Source organism: Platichthys flesus, chromosome 20 (assembly GCF_949316205.1).
Source record: "Platichthys flesus chromosome 20, fPlaFle2.1, whole genome shotgun sequence".
NCBI lineage: Eukaryota > Metazoa > Chordata > Actinopteri > Pleuronectiformes > Pleuronectidae > Platichthys > Platichthys flesus.
The window spans coordinates 15,276,747-15,297,523 of record NC_084964.1 but is presented as its reverse complement, the minus strand read 5'-3'; the positions used below and the strand labels follow the sequence as shown (position 1 = coordinate 15,297,523).

Sequence of the window (20,777 nt, the reverse complement as noted above, 5' to 3'; positions counted from 1 at the left end):
TTACATGACCTGAAATAGAAAAGAGTTGAAAAGAACATAAGAGCGAATACAACAGTGTTCATCGTGTTTGGATGTTCGTTGCAGGGGAAAACCCTCCTTGGTCTTTCCAGCTTTTCCAGCATCTCTGCAGTGCAGCGAGCAATGCAGGGACTCCTCCAGGGCATGTGCTTCTTTCTCAAACGCTGTTTTATCCTGACTTTCTTCCCATAACGCCATGAAACTCCCATTTCTCCCTCTCTGTTCCCTCTCCCAAACAAGCATGTGTTGAATATCACACACACACAAGTAGAAACACTTTGGGTGGAACTGCTCCTTTTTTGAATAAACATTTCCACAGTGAGGAGGAGAGCTCAGACGTCTGAGCTCAGAGGGCCGAGGCTGCGTTGTCACAGATACACGGGTCTGTTTTGACGGCGCAGGGTTTTCCCTGAGAGGACCCCAGAGGTGCCCGAGGATATGCCGCACCCCTAAAGCCCGACCGATCCCTAATAGTTTGCACATTAGCTGTTGCATAACCGATCTCTGCGTTGGAATCTCCCCACGACGTGCTCGCAGGGAGACTAAATATGTGTTGGAAAAATCCGCCCAGTCACAGAAATTCTTCATCCTCTTCCCAAACTTTTAGTCAATTCAGGGTGAACTTGGGACACGAGGAAGAGACGGCCAATGCGGCAAAGCCTAACTGCTTTAATGAGTTCTGGTAATCGCAATTGATGGTGAAGCTCACGTGTTTGTGAATCAGCTCTTATTAATCTGGAATAATCAATACAGGGGAGTGTTATCAACGCCCATGGGAATTCAGCCAAATTGCCCAAACGACTGCGATGTCAGTCACATTCAGAGATTGCTCTCACTTTCAGGAATAATAGTGCATGATAAATAAAGCTTAATATAGCCCCTTGAATGTGATATTAGTGTTGAGGGAGTAGGGGGGTATCCGGCACTATTTCATGACTTGATCATTTTGTTTGAACGAATCTGACTCCTGCATGGTCAACACACACACTCACTGTTTAATGACCACACCTTGCACAGCGGGTGAGCGGACGTGTTGAAGACATTTCTAAACACACAATGGACACGAAATTGTGTGAATACAAATATCTCAGGATTAAAAAAGGAGGAGCCGTACATGTAGAAGCTGCTAATGAAGATGTCAACTAGGAAAAACAACAACATATGAGTCAGCGGCTTCCTCTCACACCATCTTGGATGTGCTGTACGTTTACTGCTGCTGCGTTCTTCATACATGGAAGATAAAGTTTGTCTCCGTCCACTTGTCTGATCCAGTCGTTAGAGCCTTGAATATTTAGTCTCTTAGAAAGAACCCCCTTTTTTTTTTACATCTAGCTCAAATCAAACTTAACTTTCCTGGCCCTTGAGCCAAGCTTATGAACACGGCACCTCCGGCAAAGAATGTAAAGAATGTTGTCATTTTTTTATCTGAGCCACGTCTTTTCTCTTTCTCTGCAGGCACATTACGTAAATAGATTTTCTCCCATGCATCATAAAGTTATTTTTTACCCTTTCCATAATATATTTTGGATCACACTCTGATCTGGAGCTGTAGTTTGCAGAGCCTGTGGCTGGATTTAGCTACTACAATAGTGCGACTTGTAATACACGCAAATTGACACAAACATCTCAGGTTTCCTTGTCGCCTAGTGCTGATACAGGAGTCGGTTGCCAGCGTTGAATTATTCAGCAAGTGGGATGTTTATGTGCGTCCAAAATCCTGACGAGGCACTAACCACTACAGCAGAACAACAGGAGACAAAAGGGTCCCAAGACTTGACTAATGCTCTGATGGTAATTAAACGAGCAGTTCTCTGACTGGACAGTTTGCCTGGCGTGACTGCGTTGAGGGGGAACACACTCGGAGATCACAAGTCTTTTCACTTTCCTTGCAAGCAAAGAAAACTAGAAATCCTTTTCGGTGCGAGCCATGGGCGAAAGCAAAGTAACCTATTACATGCAGCAGCAGACACAACTGATGATAGTGGAATGAAAACACTGAAACCCCCGTCTGCACTGTGTGGAGGACCTGCATGTAAGGTTTCTCTGCAGGAAGTGAAGCAAGAGGGGTTTAGGTACACACATACACAAAGGATGAAGATTAACATGTGTGTGTTTGGGGGATTCAAACAGCAGCCAATCCAAGTTGTGTCATTGGTATCGGCCTGAAATATTGGTCGGACTCTATTATGAGAATAGAATAGAACCAGACCACAGCACGTGTGTGTGACCAGAATATTCCCTCAGCTCAATGTGTGGGTGTGTGTCTGTGTGTCTGTCACCTGTGGCTGCTGCTGTCAGTTGTCACAAGCGCACACACACACACACACACACACACACACACACACACACACACACACACACACACACACACACACACACACACACACACACACACACACACACACACACACACACACACACACACACACACACACACACACACACACACACACACACACACACTTCTGTTCAGTGCCATCACTAATTCAACTCACGTGACTGGTCAGTTAACCTCATAGTTGTGTTCGTGTGGGTGTGTGTTCCTGTACTTATATCTTTGTGAGGACAGTTTTAGGCATAGACCCTAAACAGTGGGGACATTTCGACCAGCCCTCACTCTTTCAATGTTATGGTTAGAATAAGGTTAAGGTTAGGGTTAGGCATCTAGTTAGGATGGTTAAGGTTAGGGGCTACGGGATGTAACATGAGTGTCCTCGTTCAGATATAAGCGAAAACATATGTGTGTATGTGTGTGTGTGATATGTGTGTATGTGTGTGTGTGTGTGTGTGTGTGTGTGTTTAATAGCATGTAATAAAGTATAAATCAGTGTATTCCTCTAATGTCACTGTCATGTGTGTGTTATCCATGTGTTTTTACAAACTTGTTGCTCTTTCCCTCGCTCCTCTTTGAACACACTGGGATCAAACCACCACACGTTCACTTCCCGTCGCTTTTCTTACCTGTTCAGTGGTTTTCACCTCCTGCGGATAAAAAACGTCGGTTTTAATCCAGTCAGACGAGAAATTCAGCTCCTGCAGCCTGAGGAAGATGATGGTGAAGAAGATGAAGATGATGATGTGTTGGTGGTGGAGCTGCTTTTTTTTCTGCTCCACACAACTTTTTTCCAGCAGCCTCACTTCCTCGGCTCGAGACCGGCGCTCACAGACCTCGTCCCCCCGGGGAGCAAGCGCTTGATTCCTGCGTGAGGAAGAAGAGGCGGAGGAGGAAGGTGAAGAAAGGTGCGGACGGAGAAAATAAAGTAGGGCGACACGGTAGAGCTGCGGTGGGATCAGCTGTCATCTCCTCAGACATCAGCTCGGGCTCGCCGCTCCTCTCTCCATGCCTGCACAAAACTAACACCCACTTTTTTCCACTGCGAGCCGAGGCTGCCCCCGCTGCCGCCTGACTGGAAATACATCTTTTAAATTCAGGTTCAGATACACAACAGAGGTGTGATCAGAGTAAAATGTTGTAAAGATCACTGGTTGGTAGGAAAGTGCAAAGTATTTGATATAATAAATACACAAAAACATAATTAGAGAAAAAATATATTAACAACCAAGGCTGATATCCAAGAAAATGCAAAGTATATGATATAAAGCAGACACAGAACATGTAGAAGGTCAAGAATGTCATACATTTGTGGTCAATTTGAAATAAAAAGATGATAAATTATTATAAATCAGACTGATTGCTGAGATATTGTAAAGTATATGACATAAAGCTTAAACAAAAACATAAGTGGAATTCAAGTGCATGCATTCTAAACTTATATCGGGCTTTTTTAAGTTTGCAACACGCCACATATTATTGTAAAATCAGTATGGCTGAAGTAAGCTGTTTTCCAGGCTTACACAATAAAGTTAATTTCCTTCTACATCAATATTAAGTAAAATTACTATGTCTCAGTAGAGCTGACGTTTTATCCCAGACCAACAACTGCAGGAGCACTATCCAGGACGGGAACTTGGTCTTTTCCCTTTCATTCTTTTTTCAGAAATTTATATATAAAATGGTAAGAAAGCTTTTGCTGAAACTCCACTCTTCTTTTAGGTCTCTTTGGAATTCACTATATATTTAATACAGTTAGAAGTGTGTGCGTGTCCAGAGTAAAAGTGTAGTAAATAACAGTAGCTATTGTGAGTCAGAGGAGTTTAATTGTTCCCTGTAAAAAAGCTTTTTGACGCCCAGCAGGAAGGTGTAACCAGCTATGAGAATTGTGTTTTTTCTTCGCTTTGATTTGCAGCCATTACGACAACGAGAGCCCTTTTTTTAAGGTGGAGAAAATCATAGTGGTTGGACAAGAGATAACATGTTTGGTAACCTTTTTGTCAGCCACACTGTTATTGCGTGTTGTGTTGCACTGAATCCAGTTTTTCTGCTGTGTCTGCACTAAGGACAGCTTCCTCATATGTGATCTTCTATGTGCAGAACAATAGCAGGAAACGAAGCAAGTTGGATGCTTTCACCCTCGTGTTTTTTTTTCAGAAAACAATAAGATCCAGGGCAGGTCTCACTTCAACACACATACATGTAAACAGCCTCAGTTTACACATACAGGATATATGCAGTACGGCTAAATCTGCAACACATTCCATGTCAGTGTGCATCTTTTTTTTCATGTGTCAAAATTAGTATTTATTCTAAAGTATTCAGGACAAGGGGAGGGGGGGGACACAAAAGGGCTTAGACTCACTCGTCAACCCTAAAATTCCCCTAGAAGTAAATCTTCTGCTGTGGTAAAGCTCCAAAAAAGCTTTTAGTGTATAAACGTATTGATCAGTAAAACAAATCAGCCAGTTTACTAGAGACTATATTCACTAACACATGTATTGGCATATTTGTAGCATGTAGCAAGTAAGACAGAAGTTACAGCTTTTACAATATATTTTATTTTATAACTCTAAGATAAATATGTGTCTTTAAATTGTATCATATAGGAGAATGACATATTGAAGTGTATTGCAAAGTAAACTTTCACTTTTTAATTTGTCATCACCATCAACACTGTCCAATTAAAGACACATAACACAAACATGTCGACCTTCATGTGCTACAGAAGAACACTTCATTTTCAGAGCATCTGTTCTGTAACTTCCAATAAATCCAGGTACCCCCAGTGTCAGTCAATGAAGGTGGGTCTATCAGTGTAGGAAGTGTCTGGCTCTGTGCGACCACTAGTGGGCTTCATTGACGCCACATTTGGCCAACTGATTGCACACAAACACACACACAAACACACACACAAACACACACACACACACACACACACACACACACACACACACACACACACACACACACACACACGCACACACACACACTTGCTCACATGCTCACACCCATTCTACAACTGGGAACCCTCCAGATCGGTGGGCCTGCATGAAACGCCGGCTTTGTGTCCACACACAGTGGTCACTTTCATTAAAGGGCAGTTTGTGGGTCTATTGTTGTCTTTCAGTATTTTGCTGCCAGTTGATCGTCACCATAAAGCTCCGCAGGCAGAGACCACATTGGCCGTCGTACAATCATCCCATTGTGTTTCCTCTGAGAAACATCAGCCAGAGTGTTGGCGCAGGCAAAAAATGACACTGAGTGTGGGCAGTTATTACTGGACTGGACTGATAGTTGAACTGATGTCAGTAAATGACTCAGTGATTACTGGGAGTTCGAAACAGGGACAGGGGGTTTGACATTGCTTGGCTGATGTGTATTCAAGATTTGAGATGTAATATTCTCTCCAATGTCACATTTTCTGTTTAAATAGGTGGATACTTTTATAAAATAAATGTTTCCTACTTACACTGTGTCTCTTTCCATGATGTTATGTTTGTTTGACTCCATGTTTTCCTTGGAGGAACCTCAATACCTCTGATATTAAATCTAAAATGCGTTTTTCCTCTTTCCTGTTTGTAAGAGATAAGCTATTGTTGAACAAGTGGAGAGATCTGCTGTCAAGTCCACTCTTATAAGTCCAGAGAGGCCTCTTGTTAACAGCTCGGAGGATCAGTCCCTTCAACACAATGTGAAATCACAGCTTTGTACGACCTTCACACTGTTGACATGTTCAATAAGTTTTCATCTTTTATTCTTACAATTAGCTCAGTTGGATCAATCAAAAGGATTTGAAATGCAAACTTTCCAAATAGGGATAAATCAGCATCCATCAAAAACAAAAGTTTGTCATTTGGGCAATTTAGGATGTGGATAAATATTTCCATTCATGTTATTGTGCATTGTTCTATGAGACGTCATTGTCACGCGACCCTTTGCTGCCACCTCCAGGACGCTGAGGCTCATCTGACCATAGTGATGATGCACCATGTGCAGTCACCTCGTGAGTGACTCAGACTCATCAGTGTGATGAATCTCATGCTGTACAAATTGATGCTTTGTATTTAACAGTTGAAGCTTTCTCATTGTACTTATTGTGAAATTGTGTACCTGAGTCTGAGATACACAAGCTCTACAAGTTGCTATTGTAAAATGAGTTATTCACAATTTTTTCAACTTCATTATAATTCTGTTATTTTGTGATTTCTTCATACTTGTTTGGGCCAGACTCAAATTCTATAAATTCAACTCCAGCTTTCATCTTGTATTGAAATGGTATTATTGCAATTATTAAAGAAAAAACTTCATTCAAATCCATTAATGGAGGCAAACGCGGTAAGAACTGAACTGTCTTTTATTTTCAATTTTCATCAAATTATACAAATTAAAATCCCCAAAGTATTTAAGAAATACAGGAAGTCAATACTGCTACATAAATACACCAGAATGGCCACAATTCTTTGATAAGGACACACAGTTTATATATCGACAAAACACAGGGGTTTGAAATACATAATCATAAGACTAACAAAGGTAATTTACCATTCCCATAAATTGTATGTTTGAAGTGTGAATGTGTGTATCTTTCTTATAGTATGCGGGACTTTCAGTCTATGTGTGTCCATGTTTGTGTCACGTCTGAATAATTGTCCGTGTCTCATCTGGGGCCGAGCTTTAACGGGGCCTTGAGAGACGAGAGGTTCCTCTTGCTGTTGTGGGGCTTCACTCTCAGGTTTTGTTTTGGTGCCGTTTTCAAGTAAAAATGAAGCTGTCAGGGAAGAGACGAAGAAAGAAGGGATAAAGACTCCGTATCATTACAGCTCACAACAACACAGAGACACAAGAAAACAAACTGCAAGCCTTATCTGGGGTTCTCCAAGTCAACCCCTCATACTTGCTTTTTCTTCGAATACAGAAAATCAGTGGGTAAAGTTGTGTATCACCTGTGTGGCCTCAGCTGGACCCACTGTGATGGTGCTGGTGGAGGGGAGGTAGCCCGGGGCGGACACGGTCACAGTGTAGGTGCCTGGTAACAGGAGTCTGAAAAAGTCGCCCTCCACTCCTGCAGGAGCGCACACATGAGGAAAGGATAAGAAGCCTCATAGTATTCAGATTATATATCTAGTACAAGTTATTAAAAATCTTTTACTCAATCCATGCAAATCTTTACATCAACAACTGCATTTTCAATTAAATATGCCCAGTTTTCATGCAAAATCTAATAATATGGATTATATTCACAGAAGCATTTGCATATAATCAAAATGTTTTAATGTTATATGTTGCACAGAATTTAATTTAGCAGAACAAAATTTACAACAAAATAATAGCATTAACTTGTATTTCCCATTTCTTATTGTAGTGGACGATAAGTTTAGAGTAGCATGAAATTATATTACACACTACATGGTTCTTATTTAGAGTTTGCACAATGTTCAATGTGCATTTCTACCACTGACCAATAGATGGCAGTCTGTCCCACTCCAGGGACTGCACTTGTTTTTTTGTTTCTGATGATGAATTCTAATTCGGCTGTAGAACAACAAACTCTTGGGACCTGAGTCTCTATTTAAGTTATAAAAAATATGTTCTTTATAGCATTAGGATTGTTTTTTGGACACTTCATTCTAAATATTTACCAAAACCCACATATTTCTACTGCATCTTACCGCTGGTCACATCATGGGGGATGCCAGCTACAGAAACCTCTGCTTTGCTGATAACGTTGTTGTTTTCATCATACACCATGCCTTTTATCCCATGATGCACCTGGAGAAGGAAGAACATGTATATTACTCTAAAAGACAAAATCGACTTTAAAGTAAACCAGACCACAGATTCTTATTTGAATGTTATAATAGAAGTCATATCAGGTCGTACACTCAATTTATAAAGCAAATGCCAAAACATTCGATGTGATTAACCCTCCCCCTCTTGCGGTCTTCAACAGACACACAAGCAAAAAAAAACAGTATCTGCAGCCGTTGTCATTGTGGTGTGTTTAATCAGTGCAGTGGAAAAAGTGTACATTTCTGACCCTTCCCTTGTGGCCTCAGAATTAGCATTATTGGCAAAGCGTTACAAACATTTCTTCTCAGAGGGATAGAGGACACGTTGTCTTCAAACCAAGGCTCCATTTTAATGCTTGACACAAGGTAAAGGTCAGTTTAATTGTATCACACTTTATCCAGGGAATCCCAGCCAACATGTCCAGGAAACCAAAGACTCTGGACTCTTGGCAGTTGGCTCTGTTGTGTATGAGTGAAGGACTCTGTGATTTGTGGTGCGCGCATCAAGTTGTAAATCCTTATTGACATAACTTTAATCTCCCAAATTGTGTGTACGCTGAAGTGTGTTTGCTCTGACCTGCTCCAGGTATGAAACCAGTGCTTCCCGGTTGCCCAGCCACTCTCTGGGCAGAACCGACGCTGGAGGGAACTTATCACAGCTCAGCTCCAGGGTGATCTCGAAACAGTTGGTGTACAGGTAGTTAAAGTCCTGCATGCCTGAAACACACAGAGATATTTCATTTCACTTTGGATTAAGGACACTGTGTCTATATACATATATGAAGGGGGGGGGGGGGGGGGTAATTTTTGACAACACAGCTTCTACTTAGTTGTTCGAGAGCTGTTTAATTCTTCCAGAGAACTGACTCTAAGCACATTTTTCATGGACTTTGCATCCGAGGCCAATATTTGGAGGGACCAGATCAAAAGTATCCTCGCAGACCATGACATAAGACTTGGAGCATAAGGAGCTGTTAAAGTAAATATAGCGTGCTCCTACCAAATGCGACTGGGTGATTTCATCCTAATTCAAACGCCTGCATGACACAAGTGAAAAAAGCTCAACAGATTCACATTCCAGCAGAAGAATCCAGACCAGGGCAGATCAAAGAGGTGGTTCTTGATAGTGTTGCAGTTACAGGTGAACTGAACTTGGAACGAATACACAACCAGACAGTTTGATGAACCACAGAATCAAAACAGGACTTTAAATATTCATCAAGTATTAAAACATGGGTGTCAGTGCATTGTATAAATCCTAATGGCCTGTTGGTGTCCAATGCCACAAAGGGATATCATTTAAAACCCTGATAAAACCCCCACTCTGCATTTTGGCTTTTTTCATGACACATGAAAACAATTCTCAAATGTTACTAGTTTTTTTTTTGTAGTTGCAAATTAATGGACTGTAAATCTGCTTCGCTACTGATGAGACATTGAATTTCTTTACTCAAGACTGGATCACGTAAACATAAAAACAAGATACACTATAGTTATTACTACACTAAAAATACAGAAAACGATGTGTATATTAACTGTATGTGGGGGAATGTTACTAACAGTTATCAAGTGTGACAAAATAGACCAGATTCTGTGCAGCTCAAGTGAAAGGCTAAACAAATATATAAAACTCTGAAGACATAAATCTAAAGACCTCAACCTCCCCACAGATAATAATTCAAACAGTTCCTTTGGTTGTTGTTGGCACGTTGTCACATAATTGTGGTTACGGTGCCGGTGGTTAAACCCACAGAAATGGTGTCACTTACAAACGTGAGCAGCTAAAGTGAGGGGGGGGGGGGGGATCAGAGGGGAGCAGCTACTGATGTACGGGAGGTGAAGAGGTCCCCGAAGAGAGTCACAGAGTTCACAAGGACACTGGGACACGCTTGCCTCTCAAGGCATCTCATTCATGCTGCAGCCCATGCCAGCTTGCCAACACTCGTGCAGGTGGCCTTGACTTTCTTTTGAACGAGAAAGATAATGGATGTCCTCCAACCTACTGGAATTTTCCACGTCAGCAGGGGAATACAGGGAGATGGTCCCGACCAGTGTTCTCTGTATTTGAGGTGCACGGCAAGGCCCGGAGAGACACTCCCTGTCTTTCACTTAGTCAATGGATATATGAGTTGTTCTGTTAATGACTACTTTCATAAAAGGGTTGGCTATCTTTGTTGAAGGGTGATAGGGACATGCATTTCTTGAATGCAACAGAGTTTCTAGTTTTGTCTTTTTTAATTTGTCATTTTCTCTCGGTGCTGCTCATGGACAGGAGGTGTTGCTGACCTTTGGACAGAGAGTACCAGCTGGCACCATTGGTGATCCCCTCTTCGAAGAAGTCCCCGCAGTTCCAGCCCTTGTGCATCCAGCTGTGAGCGTACGAGTAGGTCCTCGCCAACTGCCATCACAAAGGATCACAGATGTGCATGAGCTCGATCAATCCCCACGTGTTCCCGCACATGTGCGACAGAGATGTGATCAGATGTGTATTACAGACCTGTCTGAAGATTTTGTCGTCCGGAGACGCCGCGTACATGGTCCTCCCTCGAATGCGGGAATCTCTCGACCTGTCGAAGGGGTAGTTGGCCACCACGGCTCCTCCATGGAGGTTGGCAGACAGGACGAAATTGTAGTTTTGCATCCATTTTATGACGGCCAACGTCTCTGGTTCGACCTGTGGAGGATATTCAATGAGAAAGTTAAAACAGAAAGTCACCAACAACTGTTAGAGCTGAAGGCCATAGAGACCATACAGACCTTTTTTAAACATGCACACACCAAATACATGCTGGCCATTCAGAGGACTATTTACATTATATCTTTTATGGAATGTATATTTATATACTGTAATGGTGTCTGTCAGACCTCCTGTGCAGTGACTTAGAACAAAGGTTTCATACATAACCATCAATTCATCCCACAGCTGGTTTCCTTTCACCCAGAACCACGGGCATCTCATGGCTGGTTATCTGGAAAAAATGTGTCATGTCTTCTCTCTGGGATTTTTCTTGCCAACAGATTCATGTTGTAACAACCATGGTTGATTCCTCTAAAATGTAATTCTTCTTTATCCCACAATCTTCCAGTGTATCTCATTCTATCAAGGATCTAATGACTCAGTAACTTGGATAAACACAACACTTTTCCGACCTCCGTAGAAAATCTACAATAACCCATTGTGGTCACAAGAATATTTAATAGGCTACATAAGGCTTTTAATATTTACTTTACATGTATTAACACATCTCATGCTGCACTTCCATCCTCTGCCTCACATTATCTCATCAGTTCATCTCCAGTTCACTGCTACAGACATCTTAACCCTTTAGATTCCAGTTCAGGTTGACATCTCTTCTCTCTCGCTCAGCACAAACCATCCTCACTCCCTCCTGGGTGCATATCGTGCTTAGAGAACAAGGAGTAAAACTTCTCCTTGAGTGAGGTATGTGGGAAAATAAACAGAGTCTGGCCGGTCGGAGCCCAACTAGCCTTGAACGCAGCATTGGCACCAAGAAATGGGCGTTGTGTTTTGCAGACTGGCAGGTGTTTATGATCTGTGGATCTTTATATACTCCCGTACAAGCTTTGAAGTCAGACCCGTCTCTGAGGTGTTGGGTTTCGCATGAAGTGCACACACACTCACACCGACGGTCATTTCTTATTGTTACACTATAAGAGGGAGAGGGAGAATACCATCAAATCCACACATTCTGGATATAAAGTTTATATTAAAGAGCCGATTAATTGTCAGCGGATACTTTCGTGCTGCAGGCTTCACGTGCGAGGTGGGCTCCTTCTCCTGAGGCTGAGTAAAGACGGTTATTTCTCAGAACCCCTGCTGTCATGTCTGCGAGTGGGTGAAAGAAAATGGATTCCTGAGTGAAATTAACCAGGAAAAATTGCAACTAAACGCGGAAACGCTGAGACTGGTTCTGGTTTTTCTAATTTGACACAAGAGTTGAGGGTTAAAAATATGCTTCTTCATACAGGTAACAAAATACTCCATCGGTAAGGCACCTGAAAGGCCAAATGTTGATGTATTGTGAGTGAAAACAGCAGAATACATATAGCTCTCTTCATGAGGAAAACTGTGTTTCTAACTAAACTTGCTCCTCTGGATAAGTTGGCTGAATGCAGCATGGCTGAGCCTGTGAGGATGTAATCCCGGCCAGCATGAATGAAGTATCTGTAACAGCGGCACAGTTTCTCTTTTGTGCATCTCTTTCAGGCGGCAGCCATCAGGGTGGACAGCCAACTGGAGAGAACTGCGCTTTAGTTTTCTCAATGCATTTGCAGACCAGACACTAGTAAATAGAAAAACAAGTTTGGAAATCAAAGGCTGTTAATCGCTACGGAACAAAAACAAATTTAATGTGCGATCAAAACGGTAAATGATGATGCAACTGTTGCTCTTTAATGCCGTATTTTGTTTGGAGGAGATTGAGGCCACAAATGCCGGAGATACAACACAATGCACCACGTATGTGCATCTATTCACTACTCTGGTGGTTTTGTGTTCCTTTATTTGGCTTTTTTTCTTTGTCAGTAGGTGTATAAAGGTTTGAGTGTCTCAACGTGTCTCAATCATGTTTTGATGCTTTAAATTGTTTAAAAAGATGGAAAAATAATCCAGGCTGTTACTGCTACAAACTGTAAATGCCATGAATCCCTCCAGGTGAAGCTTAAACATCAAATTATTTAATTGAATCCCTGTTTTTTCACTCTGCAAGGGAGATTCTACATTTTATTTACTTTACATCGGGTAGATCATCTTTATTTCTGATTGTTAATGTAATATCAGATGGACAGATAACACACATTTAACTATATTGTATATTAACAATAACCCAATAAACCTAAAGTAATGTTGCACTCATTTGTTTAATTTGTTCAATAGTGTCTTAATATGATGGAAACAAACTCTCATCTCATATTCAAGTGTATTTGACTTTTGAGATCTGAGGGTTTTTTCAGTATATTTATAGAGATTCCATTATCATGCAGAACCAGCTCTGACTGGTTTCAGGAAGGATGAACTGAAGGCCAGGGCCAGTTGAGAGATAGAGAGACACTACAATGAAATTAACCATGAAACTCTGACAGTGTCTGGTGAAGATAAGAGGACCGTGGACGCGGCGTCCTCCGGGATCTGACCTTAAGAAGTACAACGCACTGTTTAGCAGACAGTTAGTTTGAAAGCACATTTCTTCCCTTCACTTCTTCTATGTTCATTTCACGCTGAAGAGAACAAAACTATGTTTATTCCCTTTTTAGATATTTACTGTGTTGGGCCAGTTTTTCATTTGTATCTTTAATGGAAAGCATCTGCAGTTGCGTGTACAGTGCAAGACTGTGCAGAGAGCTTTGTTTGTTCCTGCCAACTGCCTGGCAATTTCATTTCCAATAGTCTCATAGCAACAAAAAATATCCACAAACAGGGATCGAGCTCAGGGGTGAATGTGTTGGTTAAATGAAGAAGTTCGGCGCCTGTTGACACTTGATGAAGAGGTGATTCTATGAGTGAAAACCGAAGGTGTGGAAGAGTGAGTCAGGCGGTAGCAGGTAACAGTCACACTCTGAAACCACAGAGACGGTCAGTTCAACTTCTCATGGTGGTGATAGAGAGCAAAGATATTCTTCATATACATTATACAAATCTTATCAGCTGTCCCAGGAGTAAGGACCTCTGTGTGTCCATGTAATTCTGTTTGCTTCAGACTTCCTTCTAGGCTGGAAGTGAAATGCCAGGACCAATAAATTCCAGGACCAATAAATTCCAGGACCAATAAATTCATATAAATTCATAAATCTCTAAATAATCTTTATATCTAACTGTGGATTGAAAAAGTTATTCTTATAGATGTGTTTATTGCCCATCTGCATGCAGCTGCTTTGTGACTGTTTCAGTTTGCAAAGACAAAGGGAGGTCTAAAAAAACCAGTTTACATAATGGAAATATAAGTTTGGCAGTAGGATAAGAGAAACACAGCAGATCCCAACAGGTCCGACTGCTCAGACACACAAACAGAGCATGAAGAGATTCAGTGACGAGCAACCAGGTGATTTACCAGCTCTGCTCTCTGCTTGAATTTATGGACAGTTTATCTGTATTGAGTTAAAGCTCAGCCGGCAGCACAGTCTGTTCCACAAATCTCATGAAATCATTGAATGCCAACAGCTCAAGTATGTTAGAGTTGCTCAACATTCAATGCACAAGCAGGGTCCTCACCCATGATACTCTCTTGCCCAAGCATGCACATACTCATACATGGTGAAGGATCGTCTTCACTGACCTGTTGCTCCCAGTTATCCGGCAGCGGCAGGTGGTGGTTTCGCCCGTTGGTTTTCTCATAGTAGTACATGAGCGCGTTCAGGTCGGGGAAGTTCCGGTTAAGATCAATTTCCCTGGAGTTCCCTCGGCCCACCAGGTAGCCGTTGAACTCTGGACCCTGTTGACCAACAGACAAACTTATCGAGTGTGAAAACCTGTTTGAGTCACAGTCACCTCGCTTGTTCCATCATGGATTTGGCTTCAAGTGGTTTTAGTTTATTTCAGACGATGACTTTTAACTGCTTGGTTGCAGCAAAGGAAACTGACTTTCATTATTGCACAAACTGCACAGGCAGAGCAACAATAGGAAATTGTTGTGCGTGGCTCTAGGGTTGGCAGTGATGCTCGGTGCAGACTGAACAGTCTAATTAACCACTGGAAGGGATTCCCATAAAATGTTGCACAAACATTCACAATACCCTGGGGTTGAACCCTGATGCCTCTGATGATTCCTCGCATTTTCTTTTTATCTTGCGCCACCACAAGTTTCACATTTGTGGTTCAGGATGGAACATTCATGCTCCCCCCCGGGGAAAAATGCTATTATACCAACAAGTTAACAGTATACGAGCAAAATGCTGAGATGAACTGTTCCAAGGCCCTTCTGTTCTCGAGTCCAGCCTCACAGAGCCGTTAGCGTGGCTGTAGATTTATTATTCGCTGGACTGAGGGTGTTGTAATTTCACTTTCCCCTGTTTGCAGTAGTTGCAACTCCAAAAAAACGACCATTTATCATTGAGTGTTTTCAGAAGTCAGAGCATATTCCGGGAAATGATCAAAATAGGGAATCTTAGTATTTCTATGCAAGACAACTGAGAGTACTTTACATGGAGCTGCAGTATTTCAATCTTACACCCTACTACGTCGTCTAGGACTAAGTAACCAGATGCTGCTGCTTCCAAACATCTGTTGATGAAACAAATTATAGTGTGGTGCACGTGTCATCACAGCACGAGTGTGGCAGACAGAAGGAACGTTGTGTGCAACATGGCCTCCTAAGGACGTATAATTAGTGATTGTCTAGGTGTGTGTGTGTGTTACAGGGGGTTTCATGTCAAGTCTGTCGTTTCATGGCCTTTATAATTATCCCAGTAAAACGCGTGGTGGGGGCTCCCTCGGGGGAACTGATCGATGGTGTTATAACAGACAAGATTTCCTGTTTTCTCCAAGTTGCTCATCTTGAACACACAAACCTTCAGTTGATATCAAGTCAGATCCCGTTAGATGGATGTTATCAGAGGGAGTCGTGGCTGAATATCTGTATTGAGTTCTGATTTGAACTTGCTGGTCTCAAATTCCACTGAGGGGCCTTAACTTTTCTAACATTTCCACTGGCAAATAATGTGGAAACTTTTTTTCCAGAGTGGTAAATGATTGCTCAAGAAAAACAGCCGAGCGTGTCCCTGTGGAAGATTTTCCTTGCTTTTTTTTAATTCTTTAGTTTTGGTTCGCAGAAGCCTGGAGGTCAGGATGAACATTACCTGCCTGGCAGCCACCTCGTAGCCATCGGGGTTCATCGAGGGCAGGATGTGTATGCGTGTGTCATGAATCAGCCTCGAGATCCGCTGGTTTCCGGCCCGGTACTCCTCGCACAGGAACTGGGATAACTTAATGAGCAGCTCGCGGCCGAGCACCTCGTTGCCGTGCATGTTGCCCACGTACTTGAACTCCGGCTCCACTGGAGAGGAAATGGAAAGGTGGAGGGGGCATGGGGTCAAAAAAAAGACACTAAGAGAGCTGCGAAGCTTGACATTTAAAATGAATGCCTGAGTAGCACGCAGACGCACACACACACACACACACTGTAGCTCATTAACTCAGTAGGCTCTTTCATGTTTTTGATTCAGTCTATATGTTTTTTGTGTCTTTGAGCCATTGTCTTGAGTTACAAGTTTGAATTCTTTACATCATCATTATGATCATGTAACTTTACTGATAAGCATGTGGCATAAAAAGGATCAAGAAAATAGCCCCCTTTTGACTGGCTGAAGGATGGGCCAGGATTCTTGCCTCCTCCATGTTAGTGGATGGGACATGGGCGAAACCCCCAAATTCTAAAACTTTCCTGATTATTTGCCATTTGAGGTAGCCCTGGACTAATTTGATGCTATAAAACCCTGGGGAAACATCATGATTAACAGCTGAAACTGAGTCGTGATTGGTCAAGAGCGTGTATGGGCAGGACCTTGACACCGTGGCTCCACCCCCTAATCGCCTTGCAGACTCTTGGGTTTTAGATAGTGGGATCTTTGAAAACAGTTAATGATCACAACCATCTTACAAACATTCTTCTCTGCTGTCGCAACCTGACAACAAAATTTACCCTTAATGCATCTCAGACAGCGACAGTTAATTAAGAGATTTGAATGACTCCTGCAGCCTTGAGCCTCAAGCAGAGATGAGGAGCAACAGAGGTCTGGTAAGTGACTCCACATCTCCATCTTATTTTGAAACAGGTAAAACACACAAAGTCTCACTGTGAGCTAATTTACTTTCTTTGCTCAATGTTTTAATGGAATTTCCTGATAAGGATTTTTCTCAATGTTGAGCCAAAGGTGAGTTCTGGAGTCCAGCTACAGATGATTGAATTATTTGGATAAGGTCATCGGGCATTCCGATGTATCCGTCAATGATTGATTGAGCTGCTTCCCTCTCTGTGTCAGGATCCCTCCTTCCACAGAGTCCTTTCATTAATCACTGCATTTATGCTTCAAGACTTATGAGCCCCAGAAACACCACAACAAGAGCTACTGCAAGAAAACTGTCCAGGGTTTAATATTTCACTCTATGGCCACAGCACGTAGAATCCAACTGTTTAACTGTTGTAATGGTATTTTTTTGAGAGGTTGTGTTATTGTGTAGGTGAGCAGATACTTCCAAATGTATGAACACCCTCTAATTGTTTCAGGAACCCAGCTTGGGCACCGCAATGCACCTTCCTTTCGTAAGGAAGGGGCCAACTGGCCTTAAGATCAGTAAACAGTGCTGGCTCTGAGTGTGGAGCTTAAAAAAAGACACATACACACAGACACACACACATACACAAAGACATGAACTTCCTAAATGGTGCAAGAGGCTTGACCCAGACAAGACTTCGGATCGTTCCCCCCCCCTGTGAAGTGCGTGGTTCCTGTTTTTCACCCTCGGTCACCTTGCAACAGAACAGGCGCACATCCTTCCATTCTACTCAAGGAAGCCCCTACGTGTGCACACGCAGGAAAAAAATTGCAAGCTCAGCCGTGGCCAAAAAAGCATATTTTCCAAATAGCTGCTATTACAAATACAAGAATGGGTGTTAAAATCACAAATCCTCTCACATGAGTATGACCCTTTGGCCTGTTTTCAATACAAACACCAGCTTTAATGAGTTATGTTTTTCCAGTTTGCGAACGACACATAAAATAAACGGCTGAGGAGCTGATTCGGGGGTTTGAAGAGGAGGGGAAAACAAGCAAAGCTTTCTGAAGAGGGGGTTCAGGGTTAAAGCCGTGTTGACTCAGACTGAACCCCTGTGCCATCTGCTCCGCTTTGAATAACACCCCACACATTCACAGTGGCTCAATGGCAAAAGAGAAAAAAAAATTGAAAATGAAACACAGATGTTGACTCGGTTCTGCCACTTTTGCCTTTGAGTTTTCTGCGGATCACGGTGAACTGATGTTTATCGAAGGATCCAGCTCGGAGAACACTGCTCCTTTTTGGTCCTCGCTGCTAAGCCCCACTGTAACTTGGCCTTGTAATTGCATTTCATTCTACAGGAAAAACACAGAGCGTGTTCAGACTGATCAGCCTCAGCAAGAAGTGCACAGCAAATGAGCTACCCGGGCCTGGGCATTAGAAATCCATAATCATTTAAAATCCATTTTCTGTGCCACCAGAACAATATATCATGTTTTTATCCGCTTCAGTAGATAAGTCATGCTGTTAGAAATAGTTGGAACTTGTTGTTTGATAGAAATTCTAGCACAAATAAACTGATATTCACATTTTCAAGATTTCAACTTGAACTTGCTGTTATTTTCCCTGTCATCATCCCCCGTTAAAACACTTTTGATCCTAGTTGAACCTGCCCATCCACAGGGAGTCAGCTGGTACTCACATGCTTCATGGATGCCCGGGTTATCACTGAACTCCAGCACGTAGAGGTGGCGCCCCTCCACGCTGCGCCCTATGCTGTATATTCGGGTGATGTAGGGGCACTCGCTCTGCACTGCAAACAGGGCTCGCACCATGTCCTCGTACCGGTGATGCTGGAGGTCCAAGCCCGCCACCAGTAGCCCCATCAGCCCCAGCAGGACGGCCCCGAGCCAGGGAAGAGTCCCCCGCCGCTGCATGGTCCCTCAGCCCAAGTTGTGCAGCACAGGAGGAGATAAGGGGAGCCTGGTGTAGAGACTTGCTGCAACAATGCAATGCACCCGCACACACTTTCAGATGTATATTTATCTCCTCACACACCAAACATACTGGCTACTCCCTGCCTGCTCTTTTCCGTTCCCGTTCACCCTTGTTTCTCTCCCTCTCTCCCTGCCTCCTCCCACACACAGTCCTCACACTGAAGAGCAACTAAGGACAGCCCCTCGCTCATTCTTTGTCTCACTCTCCTCCTCCAACAGCTGCTTCTCTCCCTCTCTCTTTCCCTTTGGGTCCTTGTCAAGTACATGCTACTTGCTTTATTGCTGCTTAGAATGCTTCTGCTCCCGAGTGGTCCGTCCCACAGGGCCCTCGTCTCTCTAACAATCCAATTTTCATTCTTGTCCCTGAGACACTCGTTTTCAATCCCTTCCTTTGTCTCTATCTCTAGTTCGGTTCTATGCTGCCTTCCTGGGAAAGAGGGGTTGTTTCCACGGCACTGCTCTCCCCTGCAGCCCTCAATCATCCATTCATTAACTCTTAAGTCAACACACAGCCCCTCAGTGTGTGTGTGTGTGTGTGTGTGTGTTTGTGTGCGTGTGTCTCTGTGTGTGTGTGTGTGTGTGTGTGCATGCACGCACATACGCCTGCACTCCTCAGATGAATCAGTGTGAGAGGTCTTTCGCAACCTTTGGACTGGTTTTGTTGCTCGGTTTCCTTGAAGAAGCATTCACACACACACACTGACACACACTGACACACACACATATGTAGGACAACATACCCACACACACTCTTATGGCCCAGGGAAGAAAGACCAAATGCTGCAATTAAACTTCTAAAACACACCGGTTGATGCCAAGACCCCCCCCCCCCCCCCCAACCCCCTCTCTGAGAACACACACAAACACACACACACACTGCAAAGCGTGCAAGGGGTGCTGTCAATCAAACCTGCCAGAGAAAAGAGGAGTGTTTTTTCTCCCTCACAGAGAGTTGTGCAACAGCCTGCAGAAGTTTCTAAAAAGAGAACAGGGAAAAAGCAAATGAGACGCAAGAGAAAAGAGCTGAAGAAGGAAAATGAAGCAACATCGAAACTCAAGAAGAAAGAAAAACAAGGAGGGAAGAGGAAGATCAACAGACAAGGATGGAGAGAAAGGGGAAGAGAAAGAGAGACAACGTAAAGGACAGAGATATAGTGAGAAATTTAGACAAATACAAAGACCGCCTTGGCAGCAGTGCATTGCAAGATCAGCCTTTTCCCCATTGCTTTCCATCCCATCGGTGACATCGCAGCTGACAAGCTAAAGTGAGAGTGAACTGGTCCTTCATTGTCTCTCTGTTTCATCTGCCTCATTGTTTACATCTGTCCCCCCCCCCCCTTTTTTAAACATTCACTCTGCTCCCCGCTCACATCTCTCTGCCAAAAGCTCTCAGCTGTGACTTTCAGTTTGGTCCAATCCCGAGATGTCCCACAACATGCTGCACTGAGATCAGATTAAATGGATCGTCCCCGTCACTGACCCTGAAAAAACAGCACAGGACAAATTCAGTTTGTATCAAGGAGTTAAAACATCAAGTATTAACTCCAGATTACATCCAAGAATTTCACCTTGAATTGTTTTAAGTGAATGTGTAACCAAAACAGAAACACTGAGGCCGAGCGACATTTTCTGTTTTAAAGAAACTTGGATAGTTGTGCAAGATTATTTATATGATCACCGGGGACTTGAAAATAATCACAGAGATTCTTACAGATGTGATGATGGTGTGAATGATAGTAGCACCAGTTAATAATATACAAATACATGTAAACATAAATCCAGGGAGCACCCCTGACAGTTTCTGTGTGTCATCTGCATCATGCACGTGTATGCTTCAAACACTTACTGTAACATAACGCCACCTGGTGTACAGAAATGTAACTGGAGCTGTAGACAGAAGTCGTGCAGTG

General features: G+C 42.9%; 2 protein-coding genes across 3 annotated transcripts in view; both read right to left on the bottom strand.

Annotated features, from left to right (window-relative positions):
- Positions 1-3,330, bottom strand: part of dnmbp (dynamin binding protein) — a 37,345-nt gene extending 34,015 nt beyond the window's left edge. For both annotated transcript variants that reach the window (XM_062413891.1, XM_062413892.1), the window contains exon 1: positions 2,980-3,330. The gene's annotated coding sequence lies outside the window, so the exon portion shown is untranslated. The remainder of the gene's footprint in view (positions 1-2,979) is intronic.
- A 3,361-nt stretch (positions 3,331-6,691) lies between these two features.
- On the bottom strand, positions 6,692-19,240 carry cpn1 (carboxypeptidase N, polypeptide 1). The gene is made up of 9 exons (XM_062414007.1): positions 18,573-19,240; positions 15,955-16,151; positions 14,436-14,591; positions 10,640-10,816; positions 10,429-10,540; positions 8,720-8,859; positions 8,023-8,122; positions 7,297-7,415; positions 6,692-7,121 (listed from the first exon to the last, which is right to left on the bottom strand). Exons 1-9 carry the CDS (start codon positions 18,805-18,807, stop codon positions 7,011-7,013), a joined length of 1,347 nt encoding a protein of 448 aa, XP_062269991.1. The 5' UTR covers positions 18,808-19,240; the 3' UTR covers positions 6,692-7,010.
- Between the last annotated feature and the right edge of the window lie 1,537 nt (positions 19,241-20,777).